We start from the raw sequence: 25,668 nt of genomic DNA, 5'->3' as shown, positions 1-25,668 counted from the left end.
GCTAGTAATTAGTGGTTCCCTGACTAGAATTGGGTACTTTTGAGCCCCTCCCATTCCATGCTGAAATGTCCCTGACTTCAGTTTGCACAGAAAACCATGGTTTCTCTGAGTTCACAAGTGCAATGATTTCTCTCATTTCCAGAAGACACTGTTTTATGGTGTTCCACCTTGATTTGTGATTCCAATAATCTTCTCTTTCCCCTTTCCCACAGTAGTCCCTGAGACTTGTGTGGGGGTGGGGTATGATGTGGATGAACCATTTATAACTGGGTGTTCCACAGACACTTATTCTCTGATTTTCAGAGTATTCCATCCTGGAAAGAAATTCTATGATGAAAGAAACTATTCAGAAGAAGAAGCTCGCAAAGAGAGAGATTAGAATACTTCACATTGATGACTACGGTAAAAACTGGCACATGATATACCCTTCAAGAACAGCTTTCTCTGCACCTTATACTTTTACATTTAAATGACTCTCCATCTTTAATATTTTGCTCTTTCTTTAAAAGAACTTCCTTTACAGTTGTCCCTTCCCAAAGATTTTATGGAGAAAAACCAGTATGCTCTTCTATTAATAATGTAAGTATTTTACATTTTATTAAAATAAGCCAATCTAAAGATTTGATAAGTATACTCTTGTGCCTCAGATTATAGATTTATTAAATGAAAAAATAGAATTATTTTTGCTTAATTAGTGTTCTAGTTTTATTTCTGCTGTTAGGATAAAATATCTTGATGAATAGCAACTTAGGGGAAAAAAGGATTTATTTGGTTTACAGTAGTGAGTCCAAATTACAGCCATCATTTTGAAGAAGTCAAGACTATTTGATAAATCAAATAGCTACTTGTTTTGCATCCAAACTCAAGAGCAAAGAGAAATTAATTCATAAATGCTCTATTGCTTGTGCTCAGCTGAATTTCTCCATTTTTATTTAGTTCACGACTTCCTGCCTAGTGATTGGTGCTACCCATAGTGGAGTGAATCCTTTCACATCACTTAAAAATGAATGCAATCTCTTATAGATGTGCTCAAAGCCAACATGATACATATAATTGCCCAGTTAAGATTCTCTTACAAGCTGATTCTAAATTCAGTCCAGTAGACAGCTAAAAACTCATCACTATAGCTAGAAAGGCTGTCAGCTAAATGGGTGCCTTATTGTGTGTGAATGTTTGGGGTTTTTTTTTTTTTTTTGACACATCTTCAATACTATAACAAATCTGTTTCTGCTACTGGAAATATTGATATCAGACAGCTTAGTTTCTGTATATCTGTTTAGTAATTATTGAAGCATTGTTGTCTTGACCAGTGTTTTTACAAATTAACAAACATATTGTTTTTATTTTTAAACAATTGGTTATGTCTGTGTTGCTCTTTTATTTCACAGTCCTTGACTTGTGGCAAAAAAAACGGAAGTCTGTTTAAGAAACCAGAGTCTAAGAACGTTCAGTTTTACAAATAAATTTATTCATACATTTTATGAGATCAGGACTGTATAGACTTCAGCACAGTAATACTAACACCTCATGGTAACTGATGTCATGCTTATATAGCCTTGAGTGTGAGGCTTATTAGTTACTGATTTACTATGAAGTATAGTAGCATATTGATTCACAGTGCCTTACACTATCCAGAATTATGTTCATTGAGTTAGTAGGGGAAAATGAACATTTCTTGGGTTTTCCAAGCATACAGGATGACTATGAGCTTAGTCTGCTTTTTCAAAGTCTAGTTTGCCACCTACTATCTTCAGGTCTTCAGGAATGTGGCACAATTTTCTTCATAGCAATTCATAAAAATTTAGCACCCTATATGTATTAAATAAAATAGAACACATTCTTTGCTCTAGGTATTTATTGTGCTTCTCTAATACCTATGATTTGTAGACTTTGAATGCTGGTTTATACTCCTTAGTATAAATTATGTAACTTATTTTTTTGTGTGTGTGTGTGTGTGTGTGTGTGTGTGTGTGTGTGTGTGTGTGTACAGGCCAAAGGTCAATGTTAGTCAGTGTCTTTTTGCAGACACAGGATCTCTCATTACCTAGAACTTTCCAAGGAAGCAAGGCTTGCTGGCTAGCTCTACCTCTTAGCTCTGGGATTACAAGTATGCATCATCACCCTGGGGATACTTACTGTAGATTTTGAGTGACACAACTCAGGTCCAGACATGATTTTCCCCTTCAGAGCCAGAAGGAGCTGCAAGTTCTACTGGTAATTTTCTACCTACTCTTTGTTAACCCTTTCTTGAATCTTCCCTCTAACCAGCTTTAGTCTTTGCATATGATATGTTGAGGCACATACAAAAGACTTTGAAATAAAAAAAAAAAGATGGGGGATCAAACATGTTGCCTTAGTCACTGTTGTCAAAATAACTTCCCTGAAGGAGACATAGACATCCACCTCTTCTTCTAATATTTCAAGATCAAACTTAATTATGATTTCTTCAGTTCTGGGAAGAGCCAATGAGTTTATTAGGCTTAATTAGAGAGCAATGAGGAAGGCGTCGCAGGCAGAAGCATGGGTGACCTGAAAGCAGCTACACTCAAAAGTCTGTTCCCAGCAGGTCTGATGATTTCATCTGGATCCACTTCCCAACATTTATTCACTAGAGGATGTACACTATGAGACCAGGGCAATCGGCACAGAATTGCATGTGATTGTGAGGCGTGATTGTATCCTGGGGAGAGGGTCCCATGATCCTCTTTTCCCCTCCTCTCCTAAGAGTAAGCTCAGCAGAAATGAAAACAGTGGCAGTTTAGCTAGGAGGATAGTCCTGTATTGCAGTCATATTTCCTTTTGGGAACAGATTTTGTTTTTCTTGTTACTTTTGTCAGGAAAATGATGCTAGGTTCTCCAGGATACTATGGCCTATAAATTGGAAGACAAAGAATGAAGTTGTGTTTGGAGCATGGTTCCTTTATGCAAATGGATACAGAGACAGTTATTCATGCTCCCTTGCCTACCTGTTGCAGGAATGAGGTACTCACAGGGGAAGGCTGGCCAGATACTAAGATGTTCACGCTTTGATGCAAGACACTAACTGGATCTTCCTGGCTTCAAACTTGTGCTTTTATCTGGTTGATTCTGACTAAATAATGAGAATGTGAACAAAAAAAAAGTTAATTTAAAAATCTATTGCACTTCAAAGGACCATCAGAGTCTTTTTTGAGGAAGCATACCTGTAAAATTGTTGGCTGTGACTAGCTCCCAACTGGAGTTCTTAGGGCTTCCAATGTGCTGCTTAATGGTTCTAAGGTACTGTTATATTGTGAACAAATTGTGGATAACAGTGTGTCCTTACATACATACAATGTACAATGAATTTTATATGCATAATGCTTATACAAAATGAAAATGTTGTCTGGGGCATAAACACTTGCACTTAGTGTTTAATAAATTCTAAGTATAATCCTACTTGTTTAATAAATTGTATATAATCATACTGCTATCTGGGACATAAACACTGGCAGATAGCACTTAATAGGTTGTACATGTAATCATACTTTTATTAGAGATAGTGATATTTTATACATTTAAATATAATGGTTTAAATATGAAATGTGTGATGTAGGAACTATAAAGTTATTTAACAGGTGGATGCTAGCAAAGCAGATGAAGTAATATCCTCAGGCTCAAATTTACATTCCTACATTCTGGCTTGTGGAAATGAAGACTGAAAGGAGGTGTTAAGTTATGCTTCTATTGCTGCTGATAGGTACTACTCACGTGATACACTAATTTACTTCATTTTGAATCCGTGTCTTAAAGATATCACCTCTAAGAAACTGTGCAGAATATATCATGTGTAAACAAACAATTTATATTTTAATTTCTATTGAGAAACATAATTTCTAGAACTTCATGCTGAAATATCTAAGTAAATGATTACATGCATAAAGGTGGTTTTTAATTGATGTTTTGTCTTTATAAGAGGAATTTAATTTGCACAGTACAATCACCTCCCGTCAAACTATTTTTTTCCTGAAAAGTGACATTAATTCATGTGTTTCTACCTGGAAAACACTACTGCATGAGGAATTGTGTGATATTGCTTAGAACTGAAAGGAACACTTTTTATTCAAAGAAAATTACATTTTTTCCTGAGTGATGATATGGCTTCCCTTTCTAAAACTGCTATAGCTACATGTGTTCTTCAGTAATTATGAGTTAAACATTACTGAGAAAAAAATGGCCAGGCTTCTTCTACTTAGTCAGGCATAAAGAGTGATTTAGTTTCTATAGTGTCTTGATTTTTGTTGTTTTGTGCATGGATCAGTTCTACAAAGAGACAGAAATCATTTCTTAGACTGGAGAGATGGCTTTACAGCTGAATGGGATATTTGGAGATATATTTCAATTCATAGATTATTTGTGTAACATTCAGGAAGCTGGGTCCTGTCCCAGCACTGATAAACTGGACTGATAGTGCAGCCTAAAACATCAGCATTGAAAAGACAAAAGGATCAAAACAGTCCAAGGTTATATTGGGGGCTATATTTTAAGTGTGAGGCCATCCTAGAATACAAGAATCCCATCCCCTCCTCACACACACGCACACAAACACACACACACACACACACACACACATACACACACACACAAAGCCAAAACAAAAAGCAAACAAAAAAATGAACAAAAAACTTTCAATCAATCAACCAAACAACCAATCAATACTATGACGGTATTGTCATTGACAAGGTCATAGACTGTATTCTCTACTTTGCTCTTTTGATTGATGGTATTTTCAGTAAGCTCACCTGCTCTTCAAGCTTTGTACCAGTAGATGATCTATTCTAAGTATTTCTATTCTAGGTGGCTGCTCTGCCTTCTGCTTGGCTTTTCTGTACTTTACTTGTCCTCCACGTCCTCTCTCTCACTGTCTTTCTGCCCTCTGTTAGGACAAGTATAGGAACTTCCAGACAATGTGGTGCTCATAGCACCACCCATTCTGAAGAGCAACTGGCTCCTCTAGACCTAAGCAACATTTTTTCCCAGCTGAGTACTTCACTTTGCTCTTGGCTCACTGTATATTTGCTCATGCTGCCTCATTCTTTGCCAACCTAAAAAGGGCTAGTGATATATAATGGCATAGTTCTGGATAACTTTCTATGTGTCCTTGGTGTTAATATGTAACCATAGCAGAGACTGATAAGCGTTTCACACTTTCATCTGTCAACTAAGCAGCAATTTCTTTTGTATCATGTTGCCTCGGCACACTAATTGAAATATTATTCATGCCCCAGGAATATTGACAGATTGCATTAGTGAATGAACAAAAATGAAAAAAAATGAATCAATTAACCATGAAGGTTTTCAATGAGGTGAACTGGAGAAAGATAGAATCATAAACAATCTGAGTACTTATGTTTAAATTTAACCTTCTGGGTGAATCAGTGTCTAATTTCTTTAGGTTTTCTGAATGATGCTGAAAATTGATTCTTAGGCATTTTTGCAGCATTTTTCTTTACAGTATTACTACTGAACTTACTTTATAAAATTAATAAGAAGTAGCATCAGCAGCCATTATTTATTTACACACATTATTCTAAAGATGTATAGATAGCATGCTTTATTCTTTATTTTGTGTGTGACATATATAATTGTGTTCATATACATACAGATACACCTGTGTGGGGGCACATGTTACAGGTCCAAGGTTATAATAAGCTATCATTCTCAATGACTCTCCACCTCAAAGTTTTCTTACTGTAATTTGGCTTGGTCTAGCTAGCCAGTTTGCCCTAAGGAATCTCGTGTCTCCTGTGTCTGACTCTAGAGCACTGGTTTTACAGGTAGGCCACAATACTAGCTTGGTTTTTACCTGGTTACTAGGGTTCCCATTATTACCTACAAGACTCTTTATCCCCTGAATCATCTCCTCAATTCCTTATGTTTGATTCTCAGAGAACCTTGCCTGCACATAATCTGTTCCTATCTTAACAGGAGGAAACTAAGAATAGAACATGTCATGTCAGTCATTCCTTGACTCGTGGACAGGGTAAAAGTATTGCTTGAAATAAAATTTAATTTATTTGTTTAGATCAAATTCTCTCTTTCTTATATTACCCATCCCAGTCTGCCAGTAGATTTGGCCATATTATAATAATTACTGGATGATTACTGATGAATACAGAATTGAATCTGAAAGAGTTTCATATCTAGTCAAGGCCTTTTGCTTCTGTGCTCTTCTGACATTACAGTTCAAAATGCTTTCAAGATTACTCTGCAGTGAGTTCAAGAACTCCCACTAGACCTTAGCATTTAAAGTTCAAATACCTCCAAATGGTATCCTTGAATGGGGACCATGTCTTTGACCCTAGGACCTCTGGATCTCATTCTAGATCCAAGCCATAACAACACCAAGGAGACAAACATGAAAGTCAAAGATTTTAGAAGCTTTTTTTGTGGTCTTAATGCATTTCTGAGAGGCTAACTGAAAGCACATCCATTACCTCCCTGAGATTGTTGAACATGGACCACAGTGATGCTTCCTCTATGCTATGACAACAACTTTATCACATATGAAATATCACACACATGATACTGGAACTCAAAATATGCTTACCTACTAAATATGTAGTCCTTAGCAAATTTCCTTTTTTTTTTTTTTTAGCAAGTAATTTTCTTTCAATATTGTGATAACAGCAAGATAGGTATCACAATTCTTGTTTTATAGGTAAAGAAAATGGAGGACCAGAAGTGATAGGTAAAACCCCATATACTGAGCATTTTTTAGAGCATTTTTTAGAAACTTTATCAGGAAAATGGGACCAGAGAGAGGATTCAGTGGATATGGATGCTTACTGCCAAGTCAAAAGACTTCACCTTAATCCCCCAGGGGAAAGGAGAAAAATTATCTCTGAAAGTCCTTGTATGACTTCTGTATGTGAACACAAACACACACACACACACACACACACACACACACGTTAATAAATAAATATTTTCATGCTGATCTGCCCTTAGGTACCTACTAGCAACTTATGTCATCACCTGCCATGCCTGATGTGCAAGTTGTTCTAGGTGCTACCAATAATAGGGCCACCAGCCATCTCTGATCTCTTGCCTCGATTTCCCTCATATCCCTCTTTAGTGTTTCTCTTTTATCTCTCGTCTCTTTCATTTGTATCTGTTTCTCCACCTATCTCTCTGTCTGCCTTTATCACTTTCTTATAACCACACTCTTTCACTCTCCCTTGCCCTAATAAACTTCTTACACTAGATTTGTTGCATGGTATAATTTCTCCAAGTTAAACCTCTCCCTCCCCCACCCCTCACTGCATTTTATCCTGTCAACACACATACACATATATATACACACACACATACATACATACATACATACATACATACATACATATACACACACACACACACATACACTAAATGTGGGGAATATATAAACTCAGAAAAATGCAGATGTTCAACATCTTCATCTCTTACAAGTCCTTTGCTTGCTAAAACTTGTGCTTTCTCTGTGCTTTGTAGAAATGAGCCACATATGCCTAATATTTAAGTGAATATTTTCTGAGCAAGTCTGATAATTACGTTATTGCTAAATGCTGAAGTTACCTAATCACCATGTTTTGTAGTTCCTTTAATTCTATGTCTCAATATATTGATTTGTAAGATGGTTATGCTGTAAGCCAGCTGCTCATCACTAGCATTTTGCCTGCTGTTTTTGTTGATTTGATTGATACAGCAAAGTAAAATACAATTAAAAGTATGTACTTATACTGCCACATTTTACTAATAATTTGATCTCTAGAATGCAGCTAAATAAGTAGGAAGACAGTATGGTATAACTACTAGAAGTTGTCACAACTTAGAGGTAAACCTAAGGCGAAGTACATGTTGAAGATTTGAATGTGTCTTATGAGCAAAGGTTCATAAAAAGGAGTTGACACAAAATTACCCTTCAGCTAAGATTTATTAGGAGACAGATTCATAGTCTTCAATAGCCATGATAGTACCTTGAAGTGCGAGAACTGAAAGAAAGAACACCATGGCCATAGGACTCAGAAGCAGAGAGACTTCCTTTCAAAACCCAGAGAGCACTAGGAAAGATGTTTACCATGATAGATAGCAAGTAGAAACACTGAGGAGAGAGATGAATCTTTCAATTTTTAAGAACACATGGAGTGCCAGACTTTTACAGATTTTCAAGGTGTGAGCAAGTTTTATTACTTCATAACAGAAGCACTGTGCCAGGAGTCACAGAAGTAAACACAGGGTCCGACATTGGGTGGGACTACACCTCAAAGTTTCTTTGGTTCTGGGAAGCTTCCCTCTTCTCAGTCCTTGCTTTAGACCTGAATTATCTCAGAGTCAAAGAAGGAAGCTGGTACTTTGTCCTGAGTGGCAGTTATAAGAAGACTTGACCTGATCTGGAGTTTGGGGGGAATCAGGCATCTGGTGGGTCTGTAATCTAACAGATGTACATAATGTCTACAGACATGTTCACTACCATTCACCATCTGTGTGTCTTAGTATTTTATTCACAGGAGTCCCAAGACAATTAATTATAATTTTTATTGTGTGTATTGAGAAAATTGGCACTTTCTCATTTTAAAAAGGTCCAGTGTTGTGTTTTTCTTACCAAACTTGGGGTAACTGTCTATGTGCTCCAAGAAGTAAAGTATGGAACACCTTCCTTGAGAAGCCAATTAAACATCTGAACTCATATAAGAAGCAGCAGAAAAATGAGATATATCTCCTGTGGCTACATTGGAAAGAGGAGTAAAGAAATCCATTGACCCCTTCAACTCCATCTCCAATGTCCTAAAGTTAAATTAAAATTTAAATACTGGTCCAGAAATATGTAAAATATCTTAACAGTCCTGGTCAAAGTGTAGTCCTGTCTGCCTGAGCTGTCATTCTCTGAGCTTCAGTCTCATCTTACAAGTTTATCTGATGTGTTCTGAGAACAGTGTGAAATCTGTTTTAGGGAGACAACACCCTCCCTCCTGCTAAGGCTGAATATTCTTTCTTCTCCCAGCATAAGGTTCTCGGGGGAAATTCCCATTTATTACATTTTTTGTTTGTTTATTTGTTTGTTTCGTAACTCTGGTATTCAGATTGCACTGTCTTTATTTCTTTCCATCCAGTCACACTTCCATCTATCCTCTCTTGTGAGATTATAGGCCCTTTTCTTCCTGCTGCTCTTCTCTCTCCCCCAAATTTAAGCCACACCTTCTGTGAACATGCTCTAGGGAGAGCTAAGCCACACCTTCTGTGAACATGCTCTAGGCAGACCTAGAGAGTACTAACAGGGCTCGTGCTGCTCTGCAGAGTTGTCTTCCTTCCCTTTTTGTGGCAAGCGATGCCAATAAAACAAACCTCTGTGTTCCCAAACTCAACAAAAACACCTACTATCATTTCTACCACCTCCCCAACTTTGTGCCAGTGCTGGCAAGCCCAGTCTACTGCTACTGGGGCTGCTGCTGCCCAGGACCTCTACTTATGGCATGGTGCTGATAACCCTCTTAATTTATTTGACTCCTATCCATTGAAACTGATAACATCATTACCTATTTATACATTACTCCATTAAAAAGTATTTTGTGTGTACGGGTGTATCTGTGCCCATGAGAATACATGGGTGCATATGCACAGAGAGGCCAGAACTTGATATCTCTTATATTTATCAATTTCCATCTACCACATTTTTTGAGACAAGGTCTCTCACTATACTTAGAGCTCACTGACTCAGATAAACTAGATGGATGAGAAGTCTCACAAATCTCACCCACCGTCCCCACCCCCGTGTCTTTATTGTCACACTGATGGAATTAAGGGTATGAATTCATGAGCCTTTTTTCACATGGATTGTGACAAAGGTATATCCCAATCCTCCTTCACATTCTTTAGCTAGTGTATAGAACATTTTTCACTCTAATAGCTAAAAGGCTTATAGTCATTACATATATATCAAGAAGAGAGTGGATCCTTCTGTGCTTGCCCTCCTTTTTACGTGTTCTGGGGTTCTCATTTAATGGTAAGCGATGTAGGTGTATTCCTTTCAAAATGGAAAGGAATTTTAAAAAATGTTCTATCTCTGAGATGACGTAAATATTAAAACAAATGAAAGAAAAGCTCTTCTAGCCTCCTTCTCTTACTTCTTTCTCAATGATGCCTTCAAAAATTATCTCAGAAGGAAATTGGCCAAAGGATAAAAATTAATGTAGTGAGACTTGACAGCAGACATCATTAGAAGATAGTATTTCCTTCTTGCTTATTTCCGGTTTTTTGCCTGGGAGATGTCCCCAAGGCCTGTTTCTGTTGTTTCTATTCTGTTAGTTTCATGTGCTATCTAGGATGTTTATCCCAAGGTTAATTTTGTGTGGATAATACTAACAGTCCATTTTTGAGTTTTAGGTCTGGCTCATTAATAGCCAGGCTGTTCACCGCTTCAATCGGTGTACTGACGAGAGCTCCTCTTTTGGCTCCTTGTTGCAATATGAATAGCAGGACAGAAAGAGGTGGATTTTCCATTTCCTTTATTTCTCTCATGAGAGTTTTTAACTGATATTTGCTCTGGCTAAGGAGAATGTTCTGGACACCATTAGAGAAAGAGTGAAAGTGTATAAAATCCCCTTTAAGACAAGAAAGAGAGTCTTGATAGATAATCTCTGGTCCTAGCATGAGGAAATGTGGTCTACCACAAATATTGAAGAAAAGGAGGAATGTGGGGGCAAAGGTAGGGAAAGATAGACTCAATTTTATTATATTAATTTACATTAATTTGCCATTTATAAAATATTATTTTATCTTTGGTTATGTCTATGTGGGAAGGGAATATACATGTGAGTGCAGACACTATGACATAGAGGCCAGCACACTGTGCCAGGTACTTGGAGCTAGAGTTATCGGCGGCTGTGAGTCATTCTCGTGAGTGTCGGGAACCACACTCTTGTCCTTCAGGAGAGCAGCAAGTGCTTTTAACTGTTGAGCCTTATCTCCAGTCAACATATTTTTTAAATAAATAATAAATGATGCATCAAATAGAATATATTTTTAAGTTTACAACACTAAAAATAAGCAAGGTGCCAATACAATGGCCTTCTGTGGCACTTGCTCTTGACCACTCTTTGTTGTTTGGGTATCTATGGTATTTATTGTGTTTTCAAATTTCTGCTCACAAAGCACCAGTGAGACTGGATTCTGCTGACCTTAAGAGCCAGAGTTTACTTTCTCTGTCCCTTTAAACTTCTGTCTCTGAATATAGTCAAATCTTGTGGTGCCAGAGACTAGGAATTCACCATGTGAACTTAAAAGACAAAATTCCTCACATGTAATGACTTTTGATGTTCTTTATAACAGCTTTCGCCCATTAACCATATTTTCCTAAACTTTTAATTCCATGGTACAACTGAGAGAAAAATAAAGAAACCATTAAAATGGCCATTGCATGATTGGGAGGAAGGTTTAATTGTATGTAAGGGGGCAGGGAACAAGGCAGGTTGTGACAGAATCATACAATGCAACAGGTCTCACCTGTGAGGATTATTAAAAGGATATAATAGGTGCCTCTCAGGAAGGGGGAGGACAAATGTAACTCTTTTATAGGGACCCCAGCACATGTGAAAGAGGACCTGTGACAGGAGCAACTATGGGAATGTGTTGCCTCTGGGTAGCCAAAGATTAAGTGTTTGGTTGTCTCTGGGTTGTCTGATAGCCCCATCATAGACAGGTTTCCTGATGGTCCCTTAGCTACCAATGAGGTCTGGCTGTGAGGTTGCTTGATTGCTAAGAGAGAAGAGAAGGGAAGGAGGAAGAAGGAGAAAGAGAGAGGGATAGGAACAGGGACACGAACTGGGACAGAGAAGAGAGAGAAACAAAACTCCATAGCATAGAGGAAAAGAAGCAAAGAAGCAGACAGGCCACAGCCAGGGCTATCTCTGAAAAAATAAAAAATGATGGGGTAGCAAGGGTTTGGGGATGACCTTGCTGTTATATAAAGACTGAGTGAGTGTCTAGGAAGAGGGAAGCCTCTGATCTATAACAGCCTGGGAACTACTATAGTGGAGAAGTCTGGGAGAAAAGAAGGGCCAGGAGGCTGAATGGACTTTATATAACAAGTAAGTGTGAATAGGAACTGAAGGAGCTTGAAGGCCATCATGGGCTTTGACATACAACCAAAGATGTATGATAAGAAAAGTAGCTCTTTTTGACAGCCAGAAATTTTTTTCACAGGTTTTTGGAAAATTCAATGTCTTAGGGTTTTATTGCTGTGAAGAGACACCATGATCAAGGTAACTCTTATAAGAACCACATTTAATTGTGGTTGGCTTACAGTTGTAGGGGTAAATTGTTGAACTGCTCTATGCTCACAGAGGGTGCACATGCCTCCTATGTACATGCCAAAGAGCTCTGGATTCACAAAAGAAATATACATGCTGGCATATTTTTAATATGCCCTAAGCTAGCTCAACGTCTGGGTCACTTCCAAACACCCTCATGGTGTTAACACACTCTCTTCTCCAATATTCTTGAGTTACTCCTTTCTAAAATTTATACTTTTATCTCTGCTACCCTAGACCCAACTGGGGAGTTGGACCCTAGGGCCACTTTTCCTTGATTCTTACATAGTTGGTTCTCTGCCACAGCTCTCATGTTTATATTCTCTTCCTTTCTTCTGCCCTGGTGATTCTTCCTCTCCCTGTACTTTGGTTCCTCTCTGAGAATCCTCAACATCCTGCTTCTGTCCTCCTGCCCAGCCATTGACAACTGGCTCTTTATAAACAAGTCAAAGAAAAAAAAAAAAAAAAAAAAAAAAACAAATTGTTGGCAGGGACCTGCCTTGGACATGAGAATTCCCATGTAAGCATAAATCAAATTTCTAAGGTAGTTTCAGAGTTTCAATCCATTATCATTAAGGCAGGAACATGGCAGCATACAAGCAGCAATGGTATTGGAGAAGCTGAACTTTCTCCCTCTTAACCTGAAGGCAGGCAGGAAGAGACTATCAGCCACACTGGGCAGAGCCTGGGCATGTGAGGAAACCTCACAGCTCATACCCAACAGTGACACACTTCCTCCAAAAAGGCCATACCTCTTAATAGTGCTATTCCTTATGTCCAATCATTCAAGCAGATGAATCTCTCAGAGCCAAACCTATTCAAACTACTACATGCAGGGAGCAGGCTTTTAGCAGTTGTTCTATAGTCCAGTGTGAGAAGAGCCAAGACTGTGATTTCTGGACACATGTACTACGTTTTAGAGTTTGGGGAACTAGATTTCTCTTTGGAATTGACATATAAAATTGCTGTTTGTTCTCAGTGCTTAATGTTTCCTGAGGTGGTTTACTGGGTTTCTTTCTTTGTTCTTTGTTTCTTTCTTTTTCTTTTTTCTTTCTTTCCTTATTCCTTTGTTTCCCCCTTTCTTTCTCTCTTTCTTTTTTTTCAAATATGGTGAACTGAAGTCTCTTGAAGGGTATTATGTAATGTGTTTGTGTTTCTGTGTGAGCACATATGAGATAGTAGAGGAAAGATGCATTGGTGTCTTTTCCCTGAAGTGTGAATTGTGAGGAGAGAATTCTTGGATTGCAACCCAAGTAACTGAATGAAAAAGGAAGAAAAGAAAGAGCAAAGAATATGATTTGTCTCAATTTGAAGCTATAAATGGATGAAAAAAATAAACAAACAAGAAAATAATATGACTGTTTCTAGATATGGTGGAGGAGAAGGTTTATTGTAGATAAAAGGGAGAGCAGAGCCAGAGTCGTGGACATCTGCAGAGTCCAGGGTGAACATTACCAGACTGAGATAGGTCTTGTGAGGAGAGGAGGTGGGAGAGGCAGGAGAGAAACCCCCAGCAAAGAAGAGCAACAAGGGCAGACAAAATGTAGGCAGGGCATTAGGCTGTATTTTACCCTACACCACAATTGGGTAACAGGCTTATGGCAAGTGCCAATGATGTACCACTCAAGGGTGCAAAAATGCAGCCTAGGATGGGGGTTCAAGACCCAGCCCTGATAAGAATGGAGGCAGGCTGAGACCAAGGAAGCAGATATTTCCAAGCTCCCAGGAATCCAGTTGCTGCTGGATACTACATAGAGTCAGGAGTGAAGGTGGCTCATGCAGACCTCAAGGACCAAGCCCAGGACTTGGAGAAGGGTAACTCTGGCTTATCTTTGTGCCCAGGAGTACAGAGGGGCCTCCCGTAGGAGAGTTAAACAGCTTAGTACTATAAAGGCTTGCCCCATGGCTTCCACTGTGGTTCATGATGAGAGAGACAGTCCTTACATTTTCAAACTGTTTATTCATCCATCGTTCATCATGGAAAATAGGTGCATATAACACCCTCAGATTGAACCATAGATTAAATAACTTTTGCAGAAAGGAATGTCCAGGAAGGGGTGCTTATTGCTAAACCCTCTGGGCCCATCTAGATACCTCATTAGTATGGAGAAATCTGTGTTTTGTGTTATGTGACCAATGGGTGTTTTGGTCACATGCTCCAGTATAGGAGCCAGGTCGGGAGTACATGAAACTTCTGCCATCCTCAGGACTGAGGACACAGGGTGTTTCTGAACTCTCTCAACCAGGTTTTTTTCTGGTGACACTTGCCCCACAAAGGGCCAAGAGACTGGCCAAGAAAGTAAAGCATAGACCAAAATACCAGGTAAGCAAAATGGTTGCATTATATTGGAAAAGGGAGCTCTGGATGGTGTGGGAAGCCAAGCCCATTGCTTGGCCTTGATAATTTTAGGGTAGGAGTAGGATATCCCAGACAGATAGGTGCTGTAACAGGAAGACACTAAGAGATACAAGGAGAACTCCTGCCAACATCCACTTTAATATGCTAAATAGGCATCTCAGATATTTGTCCCAGGTTTAAGACCTCACAGTACCAATGGAGATCCTTTTAGAAAGAGGCACTTAGAGACTCTTTAGACTCATCACATGAGTGACTTCCTGTGTAACCTGTGCCTAGTTTTGGTTCTAGATGAACTACATGAGTATGATGAGGATTAGACTAAGGAGGATGATGGTGTAATGGTGTTGATGGTGAGGGTTATGATGCTTATAATGAAAGTGAAGGTATTGGCATGAGTGACAATGAGGGTGTCATAAACTGATGCCATGATCCCCCCCCCCCATGGAATGGTAAAGGGGAACTTTTATGTTTTTGTGTCATTGTAGATAGGAGGGATAGAACAGCCATAGACGTTTGGAAGAGTCCAGAGAAGAAAGAAAAAGACTGTAGAATGAATGTCCAGCCAACTGGATCTGGCCTTGAGAGAGGCAGGAGCAGATCAGAGAGAAATCAACAAATGGAGGCAGCAAAGAGGAAGATGAAGAGAGCACGGGCAAAAGAAAGCATAAAGGGGAGGAGCCAAGAGCGCAGAGCTGGAATAGCAGGGTTAGGAGAAGAGCAGTTGGGTAGCTGGCGGGAAGCTCATGTACTGAAGAAGTTTAGGGTAGCAAACGAGGCAAGGAGAGACGAGGAGAGTCAGTGTGCCCACAGCGATTTTGAAATGTGTAGATAGTGAGGGAGACTAGAGGTCAGCATGAGACTGCTGAGGACATAGAACCACATCTAACTCGCCCCCCTGGCGCTTTTGCGTCCGCAGAGAAATCACGAGACGCAGAGAACAGGTAGTTACTGTAAACGAGGCTTTTAATCTTTATCACCCACGTGGAGAAACGTGGAGAGACGCGGAAGGAAGGAAGGAAGGGAGGGAGAGAGAGAGAGAGAGAGAGAGAGAGAGAGAGAGAGAGAGCCAGAGTCAGAGAGAGAGCGTCAGTGAGTCAGAGTCAGAGAGAGAGAGAGGAACGGGTCCCCCGCTTAAGTGCAGTCTAGAGTGACGTATTCACTTTTTGATTGGCTGTTCGCTCACCACCCAATATGCCTCGGGATTGGCAGTGGCTAAGGCACGCCTATCTGCCTAGCAACTGCGCAGCTAACAGCAGCTTCCTACATCTCCCCCTGTTTAAATTATTAATATGAAACAGCCTTTTGCCTATTAAATGTAGTACCAAATAAGATTCGAACTCAAACCCGATCAAGCAAACTCCATCTTGGGGGGGAGTAAGCGATCAAGAGCTTATAGCCCGAAGATTTTTCCTTACCCTTCCAGGTGCCATGGAAACCAGTCCTCTGGGTGCATGGGCTAAGGAAATATAAAGAGGCATTGACACCCATCCCTGTGCAATGGAGCATATATATAGCTCCCAGGGGTGCGAGGGCTGTCAACCTATTATTAGGTATCACAATTATTTAGGCAAGAGCTGACTGGACAAGACCTCTCATCTACCCAGTGCAAATGAGCTGAGCTCTTGGGGTGCATAGACTGAGAGTGTCTCTGTCATAGGCTATTTTTTAGCCTAGATCGTCAAATTTGAGGGAGGGATGCTTGCTCCAAGGTTTGCGAGTGCTTAGGCTATAAGCTACCTTGTCACTTATATTGCTGGGCTCTGAGCTTACAAACCAACCATTTATGAATACTAATTCACATCATAGAGCTGTATATCAAGCAGGCCTATTCCCGCTCTTTAGAAAGAAAGAAAGAAAGAAAAGGCAGAAGAAATTTATTTTTAAGAAGTAAAATCTCCACGGGAAACAGGCTCCATCCACACTCCATCAAGGCTGGAAATCCGGATTTGCAATGGCTGCTGTATCTGGTCCAATTTCCCATTTCACTTTCCTTTTAAATAAGCAGAAAGATCATGGCTTTAAGTAAATGTATCATTCACAAATTTTAGAGGTGTAACACCTGGATGTGGGGCTGTTGACACAGCTTATTTAAGCCACATCTGTGAGCCCCTTCACATGGGCTAGAGCCAATCAACTCTCTGATTGACCAAAGTATATTTTAAGTCTCTATAATGATGTATTGAGATGGGCACAAAGGTAGGCACATGCACAACCAAGGCTAGGTCTAGTGATCCATTCTAGCCTTGTGCTAAAAGCATGTAACATTTTTATAATCCAAGATATCAGAATTATTCTGAAGGTTGGATAACATAAAGAAAAATGAAGGGTCTACACACACCAACACCGGTTGTGCAGATGTATTTCCAAAACACCTTATTAAATTTAATGTTATTTAAATGGCTAGAGATATTAAATCTTGTAGCCGAAACATTTTGTACTTTATGAAACATATTTAACAAGACAAAGGTAGATATACCCCTTTTTTAACATTTAAAACAGTGACTACAACACATAAATTGTGTTGAAGCAAGATAAACTCAAGAAAATATATATATGATTTAATTTAGGACTTACATCCCTTTGAAAACATTAAACAGAGGTTTTAAATCCTCTTATGGTAAGCTTAAAATGAGGTTTTAGTCAAATGATATCTCTTAACAACCTTTAAAAATTACTAAGAGTAATTTAAGATTAAAGTAAACTATTTTTCTTTGCATGTACACTCATAGGCCAGAAGATGGCGTTAGATCCTCACCACAAATGGTTGTGAGACACCACGTGGCCGCTGGGAGTTTAGCCTTTATATTTTTAATTAAGTCCAGCCTTAATGGCTGAGTTATTTCTAAAGTCAAATTGACTCAAACATTGAAAGACACTGTCTTTGAATACTTTTTTGAAGTAACAAGTATTTTAAAAATTTTAAAAGCTCGCTATATTGAAGCGATAGTTTGTAGAAAAAATTTTCTTTAGAGAAATCCACTGGTAAAATATAATATACACCAAAGGATTTAACCTCTTATCCTTTTTGTATTAAGGCAACAAAATTTGTACATATATGTAAAATATAAAACATTACCCATTTTCTGAAGCAATTATTTTTTAACAAATATTGTTTCATGGGCTCTTAAACATTATGAATAAATTTATTACCTATAAACCTTTTACCTTTACCAAAAAATGTAAAGGAATGGTATAAAAATATTTTTTATGTAAACATTTATTGAAATGGTAGCTGGATAAGACAAGTTAGGTTGTATAAAACTTAAATTTGAACTTTATTTTGGATTAATTTAATAACCAATCTTTTTGTCTCATGAGAATTTCGGATAAAAGCCAATTTTATTCTCTAATAATTGTTACACATTTTAAAGGAATCTAAGGCATCTTATTTTTAACAGCTTTGAATATAGGTTATCTTGTTAGGATCTGGTCTTTAGACTCAGAACGAAAACTGCTTCTGGCCGTAGCCTGCGTGTCTTAATTCAAATGTAAATGTACTTAACCTAGCTCTGCCTGCCTGCCTGCCAGTTTAGGCGCAGTTCTGAACTGAGAGATTTTGCTTTTATTTAAAACCTTAAATTTGAACTAAAAACCTCTGGAATAATTTAAGATTTTATTAAATCCCACATCGATATACTCAGCCACAATGGCAGGAGAGTCAGCCGAGATCTTGTAATCTAGCTTCCTTCTTTGTGGTCTTCCGAAGATTTCTGCTTCTGTAGCTGCGTCTGCACCACGGGGGGCCAGCGGCTCCAGGCCGCGCTCCGCCGTCACGAGTGCGCCCGCACTGCCATGTGCCACGGGCCGAATTAGATTGTTTTCGCCTGTGAAAGAAACACAAAAAAGACCCTCTCCCGGGCCGCAAAATGCGCCCAGACAATTTTTCAGGCTTCCCTTCCCACGAGAAGCAGCTACATGTTTCGCCGCTGCAGCCTCGCCTGTGCTGTGCTGTGCGCGGTTTTAAAATCCTTTGTTTCACTATTAAAGGCGTGCGTCGCCACCGCCCGGCTTCCTCTGTCCGCCGGATTCTCTTTTGTACCCACTTTTTCCCACCTGCCGGTGGTTCCATGGACTCTGTATTAGTTACTTTTGAGCACCCCATTTCTCCAGGCTCCTTGGCCTGATGCTGGCTTAAACTAACACACTCTGGTTCTGATAGCTTGGAACGGACCTCTCGTGAAACCTTTTGACTTGCCCTAATAGCTGAAAGCAACGCAAACAAGAAGCTAGCTATTGCGGTGGCTGGGAGAATATCCACCCGCGACGAGGGTTTCTATCCCAAGCATACCTTCCGGAGGTGACCCCGACATCCACAGTTTGTTAACCGTTCTCGAAGCTCAGGGTTCCTTCCGCTAACACGTAGGGATCTGCCGCTGGGGAAAACCGCGCGTGGGTTTCCCTCGCATGGAGAATCTGCGTGCGCTTGGATTCTCGCGCCTGGAACTTATCCCGGGATTTTCGGCACCAGATCTAACGCGCCCCCCTGGCGCTTTTGCGTCCGCAGAGAAATCACGAGACGCAGAGAACAGGTAGTTACTGTAAACGAGGCTTTTAATCTTTATCACCCACGTGGAGAAACGTGGAGAGACGCGGAAGGAAGGAAGGGAGGGAGAGAGAGAGAGAGAGAGAGAGAGAGAGAGCACCAGAGTCAGAGAGAGAGCGTCAGTGAGTCAGAGTCAGAGAGAGAGAGAGGAACGGGTCCCCCGCTTAAGTGCAGTCTAGAGTGACGTATTCACTTTTTGATTGGCTGTTCGCTCACCACCCAATATGCCTCGGGATTGGCAGTGGCTAAGGCACACCTATCTGCCTAGCAACTGCGCAGCTAACAACAGCTTCCTACAACCACAGATAGCAGTTTGTCCCTCTGCCAGTGGTAAAGGAAAGGACTCCTTAGGGTTGAAGGTTTTACAAGGTCTGAGAAATGCTGGCTTTCATCCAACTGCCAGAACTTGGGGAAATAAAATTTCTTCTCGAACTGACAAGAATTATGATGGTTATGATGATGGTGAGGAACATGATGAAGATGGTTTCCATAAAGGTCTGCTCAAGCTCAGACATGGGGTCCCCCAGTAGTTAGACAAGTCCTCTGCTGCTGAGGCACATCCCCAGTACATGGGACTTTTATGAGAACCCCCCTCTCTGCATTTTATATATTATGGAAAATAAAACAGTAAATACCACTTGACCTAAACCCTACTGGCACTGTAAAGCATGCTACCTCTTCCTTGTGGAGAAAAGATGCAAGCTTTGTAATTTTCATGTCACCTTGGCATATGGTTTTCAAGATTTTCAGACATTAGTGTCCCCGCTTCTTTTCTTGACTGTTAGCTTGAAGGCTGGAAAAGTTTTTTTTTTTTCTTCCTTTACTGTTTTTTGAACTTCTCAGTGAAAACTCTATCCTGAACAGGATGAAAACCCTCAGCAAATATTAATGCAATGTTTTCCTCAGAGTCCAACATTTTTTAAGGTTGTATACTTCCTGGGCAATTACATGAAACTTCCATGGCTGAGTTAGCACTCTATCAGACACTTTAACCTGTTTAAACCATAGGTAAGACATTTATTTCTACAACATACTTGAAGACAGCCAATACAAATAGACTTGTCTGTCAACTTGACAGTCATTCTTCAAAAATGCCTTTTAAAAGGACCACATATTTTCTCCATTTCTTCTCTTTGAAAAATGAATTAAACCAGTGTCAGCTATGAAGGCTTAAGCTTTGTTTTCACCTTATCCTTGGGACTCCTCATTTCAAACAATATATGGGGAAAATAGTTTATCATCAAGAATCAATTCAACCAAATGGTTAATAACCAACATATGAGATTTCCATAACTGGTTAGCTAGTTAGTATAGATTTGAAACTTTTTACCGAACTGCTAGTTGCCTTTCTTTTGATCAAGTATGCTCACATTTGCAGGGATGAAGAACCAGGAGGCCAAATGGTGACAGATAAGTTCCGTGTTGATTGGGATTCAGTTCTTATTGACACCGATAATGTCATTGTAGCAAGATTTGATGGCAGAGGAAGTGGATTCCAGGGCCTGAAAGTTTTGCAAGAGATTCACAGAAGGATAGGCTCAGTAGAGGCAAAGGACCAAGTAGCAGCTGTAAAGTAAGTCTATGCCTGTCTTAATGTCTTCCTGTTAATTTCCATAATTGCAAAATATGTGTAATGGGGCACATTACTCACTCAGAAATGTCAGAGATGTCTGTTTTCTCAGTTTAGCATGCAGCTTTCTTGCATTTTTGAAAGCAGCTATTACTGTTATTGGTGTCATAAAAGAATAATCATATTTATTCTTTGCAATTATAATTTACTCAGGGTGAAAATACAAGAAGCAGTGCACAAGTGTATCATTTATTGACAAAATCCGAGTGTATAGTATGTCCATAATCAATTATAATTCTTCTTTTAAAATAGTACTACATTTTTTAAAAGTTACACTCTATGTGCATGTGTGCGTGTGCATGTGCATGCATGTGTGTGTGTGTGTGCACATGTGCATGTGTGTGTGTGCATGTGTGTGCATGTGTGTGTGTGTGTGTGAGTGTCTCTGTGTGTGGTCATTTATATAAGGGTATATACATATTGTAGCATCAACTGTGGGGTCAGAGGTCAATCCCAGGTGTCCACCCTTACATTTTTCCTTGTTTGAGACAGGATCTTTTGATTTTCACCCCCTTGTACACCAGGCTACTCTTCCCATGAGCTTCTGAGAAGCTCCTGTCTTTACATCCCATCTTGCTGAAAGAACTCTGGGATTATAGGTATACACTACCTTACTTAGATATACAAGAGTTCTAGTGTTTGAACTCAGGTTCTTAACACTTGTGCCCACTGAGCCATCACCTCAGTCCCCAGTCAAAAATTTGTAGTTTTTTGGGGGGAGTATTTGTATATCTGTCTGTGAATCATAAATTCAGATATGCAGTTGACTCCAGATAATATAACTATATATAATTTTTTTTATTCTTTCAGATATTTACTGAAACAGCCATATATTGACTCCAAAAGATTAAGCATTTTTGGAAAGGTAAATAGAAATAATGAATATATTTATCCAAATACACCTATATATGTATGTGTTGTATATGTATATGCATATAATTTCATAATTCATTGTACTTTAATTTCATGCATTGCCCCATAAAACAGCATAATCCATAGAGTATCTACTCTGTCAACTATTAGGAAGGCTATTTCTCAAGCGTGCAGTTGATGTCTGGTCTTAGAAATGAACAGTTAAAGGGAGAAACAGCTAGGACTAAAGGCGGGGCTCATGACTCACTGAAAAAATTTCTTGAGGTACAAGAACGAGAACCTGGGTTTTTTTCTGAGATCCCTTTAAAAAGCTGAGTATTATGGCATGTGCCCCTAATCCCAGTGACTGTAGGTGACAGAGAGACTTAGGAAGCTTCTTGGCGAGCTAGTGTGGCTCAATCAGTGAGCTCCAAGTTCAGTGACAATCCCCGTGGGGTAGAGCAAAGGTCAACCCTGAACCTTGAATTCTCAGCGAAACACACACACACACACACACACACACATATAAGCCCACACACAGATACACATGCACACACCGACACACATAGACACACCCAGACATATATACACAGCAAGACAGACACATACACATATATACACACACAAATACACACAGGCACATATACACAGAAACACACCCACAGAGAGACAGACACACATATAACCACACATACATACACACACAGACACATAGACATACACACACAGACACATAGACATACACACACAAACACACACACACAGGCACACATGCAGGCACACACATGAAAGTATGAACACACAAAGACACATATACACATAAACACACATACAGACACAAACACACGTAGAAACACACACATACCTAATTGAATTAATACTCAAGTGTCACATCTAAAAGAAACTGTAAGTATTGCTCTATTCCATGATCCTCTCCTGTTTTTTAATGTTTTCATTTGTTTGCTTTTGTTTTTTTTGTTTTTGTTTTTGTTTTTTTTTTTTTTTTTTTTTTGAGATGTAGTCGCCATGTGTAACATGTGTTAGCCTCCAAGCCATGAATCTCCTGCCTCAGCCTGTAAAATACTGGTGTCATTAGAGATGTTTGTCACCTCAGCCAGCTGGAATTCTTTCTTTGCATTTCCTGTTAGTGTTTTGAGAAGCACAAGTTCAAGTTTCATGCAGCTACTAAAGCACACCAGTGATGAGCAGGAGGCACCACCCCTCCCCCACCCTCAACACACCTCCATACCCCCCACAAGCCCCCACATGCTGCCACACACCCCCACACACCCACCCCTACCCACCCACACCCACCCACACACACACACACACACACACACACACACACACCCTCCCCACACTCCTCACCCTTCCCACACACCCACACCCCCCACACCCCTCCACATCCGCTCACATCCATACCCCCCACACCCCCCACATTCCCTCACACCCTCACACTCCCACACCCTGAACCAGCAGCAGTCCTCACACTCATGGCCTCCTCCTTCCTTTGGCTGTGCCCTCTGCTCTGAAGGAAGAAGGTGGAAGCCAGTGGAGGAGTGAACCTGCTCCATCTTTGAGATACCTACTCTTCTTGTCTAACGGTTCCTTGGTCATTTTTGTGTTTTCTCTGTGAACCTTTAGAAAAGCTTCATTGTTCTTTCTATTCCCTGTTGTTTGCTGCTTCACCACTTGCTGCGTTTTTTCATTTTTAGCACTCTGCCTTTAAAGTGCAAGCGTTTCAGACTCAGTACCCATATGAATTATGTCCCAGGGTCACTTTTACTAGAATGGTTGTTAAAATTCAGTACGAATATGTCTTCAAACCCAACATTTTGTTCTCTCTGGAGTGTTTTTCACTATTTTATTCTGTAGGAAAGTAGGGTGGAACTTCTGTTTTTATCTTTGATTGTAATGGAATTGTGATGTGTTCATTGACTGAATAACAGAAGTCAAGTAATATATCAGTGGATTTATAATTTAGGAAGAACTGATTTTGAAATAGTACTTGCACCTAAAAGTGTTGGTATCAAATTCATTCTGTTTAGTTAGACTTGTCCATCATGGAGTCCCTAGTCATAAATTACTTATTAATTTGGTTTCTAGTGTGTTGAAGGGGATGGTAGCACATCCCATTATAGGAGCTAACTCTTCTGTCTCCTCTTCCTATAGTAGTTTACATAGGAGATTTTTCTTTTTTTTTTTTCATTATCATTATTATTGTTATTATTTATCTTTTTTTATACTTCAGATGTTAGCCCCCCTCCGGATCTGCCCTCTGACTGCTCCTCAACTCATTCCTCCTCCCCTGTCTCCAAGAGGTTGGCCCCGCCCCTAATGCCACCCTACTAGAACTCCCTACTCCCTAGGGCCTCAAATCTCTTGTGGGTTAGGTGCATCTTTTCTGACTGAGGCCACACTCAGGCAGTCCTCTGTTGTATATGTGTTGGGGGCCTCATATCAGCTGGTGTGTGCTACCTGGTTGGTGGCTCAGTATCTGAGAGATCCCGGGGCCAGGTTTTTTGAGACTGCTGATCTTCCTATGGGTCTCTCTACTCAGTTTCTTCAAGCCTTTCCCTAATTCAACCACAGGGGGGTCCCTGACTTCTGTCCACTACTTGGGTGTTAATATCTTCATCTGACTGTTTCAGGTGCTTATTGGGCCTCTCAGAGGACAGTCATGCTAGGCTCCTGTCTGTAAGCACATCATAGCATCAGTAATAGTGTCAGGCTTTGGAGTCTTCCTTTAACTCTATTGCAAATTTTGTTGGTCACACAACCTCCTTTCTCTCAGTCTCTTCTCCATTTTTCTCCCTGCAGTTATTTTTAGACAGGAAGAATACCAGGTCAGAGTTTTTGACTGTGGGATAGCAACCATATCCCTCCACTTGATCCCCTGTCTTTCTACTGGAGGTGGACTCTACAAGTTCCCTCTCCCCACTGTTGGGCATTTCTTCTAAAGTCCCTTCCTTTGAGTACTGAGTATCTCTCACAGGATACTTTTCAAGCTTAGAAAAGTTCATAATGAATCTATCTTCTGGTGAATGATAGCATTATTTTTGGTTGAGATTCTGTTTATCTCTATGTATAATATATATACACATACATATATATATAGAATATATAACATATATACACATTACATATGCATATATACATGTCAGCTATTCATATATATAGTATACATGTTTAATATATACATTTATGTACATGTATATTTGTATGTATAACATGTATACATACATGTAACATGTAATATATGTGTGTGTATATATGTATGTGTGTATATAAAATTATAATGCTATGCTGGTGCTGTAACTCAGTGGTATATCAGTTGAGCAGCGTATGTAAGGCCCTGGGTTGAAGAATCAGCACAGATATAGACAAAAACATAAGAGAACAAAAGAAAGTCCTCTTTCTACGGGGCTGGATACTGACCCTGGGCCCTTGTATACATCAGCCAAGCATTCTATCACAGAACCTTTGTGCCTATCTTTGATTGGTGGATGCCCATTTAAAGTTTTCATACCATACACACATTTCAGCCTGCTCCTTTATGGCATGCACTTTTTCAAACAAAATTCAGAAATGACTATATATTTTTTCCCTGATGATTTCTGTGTTTTAAGTTAACATTATCTACATACATTATTAAGTATGTAGTAGTATTAAGTACATTTGTTATATATGGACCATATGTATTATTTTTCCACAGATTCCTTCCTTCTTCCAGTCTTCAGATTAGCTACATTATTTATTTTCATTTATTCTTCTTTGTTAATATTTTTGTTTCTTCTTTAGTATTTCTGAGTAACATTTTGTTTTATGCCTTTGTAATAAGTTGCTTATCTGTTTCACCCAATCATTGACATTTGGGTTCTCTTCAATATTTTGGCCTATGAGTTAAATTAATTTGAACTTTTGTGTATATACATTTTTGTATAGGCCAACATATTAATGTTGATTTTACTTTTATTTA

At 39.4% G+C, this 25,668-nt stretch overlaps 1 protein-coding gene across 5 annotated transcripts in view; it reads left to right on the top strand.

The window, feature by feature from the left end:
• The window catches only part of Dpp10 (dipeptidyl peptidase like 10), a 1,470,448-nt gene that overhangs the window by 1,430,486 nt on the left and 14,294 nt on the right, over window positions 1-25,668 (top strand). For all 5 annotated transcript variants that reach the window (XM_076941051.1, XM_034513030.2, XM_076941054.1 and 2 more), the window contains 4 exons: window positions 304-402; window positions 510-579; window positions 20,586-20,780; window positions 21,648-21,702. In XM_076941051.1, the coding sequence (XP_076797166.1) occupies window positions 304-402; window positions 510-579; window positions 20,586-20,780; window positions 21,648-21,702 (419 nt within the window). The remainder of the gene's footprint in view (window positions 1-303; window positions 403-509; window positions 580-20,585; window positions 20,781-21,647; window positions 21,703-25,668) is intronic.

Source organism: Arvicanthis niloticus, chromosome 10 (assembly GCF_011762505.2).
Source record: "Arvicanthis niloticus isolate mArvNil1 chromosome 10, mArvNil1.pat.X, whole genome shotgun sequence".
Taxonomy (NCBI): Eukaryota; Metazoa; Chordata; class Mammalia; order Rodentia; family Muridae; genus Arvicanthis; species Arvicanthis niloticus.
This window is presented reverse-complemented; position numbering and strand designations above follow the sequence as displayed.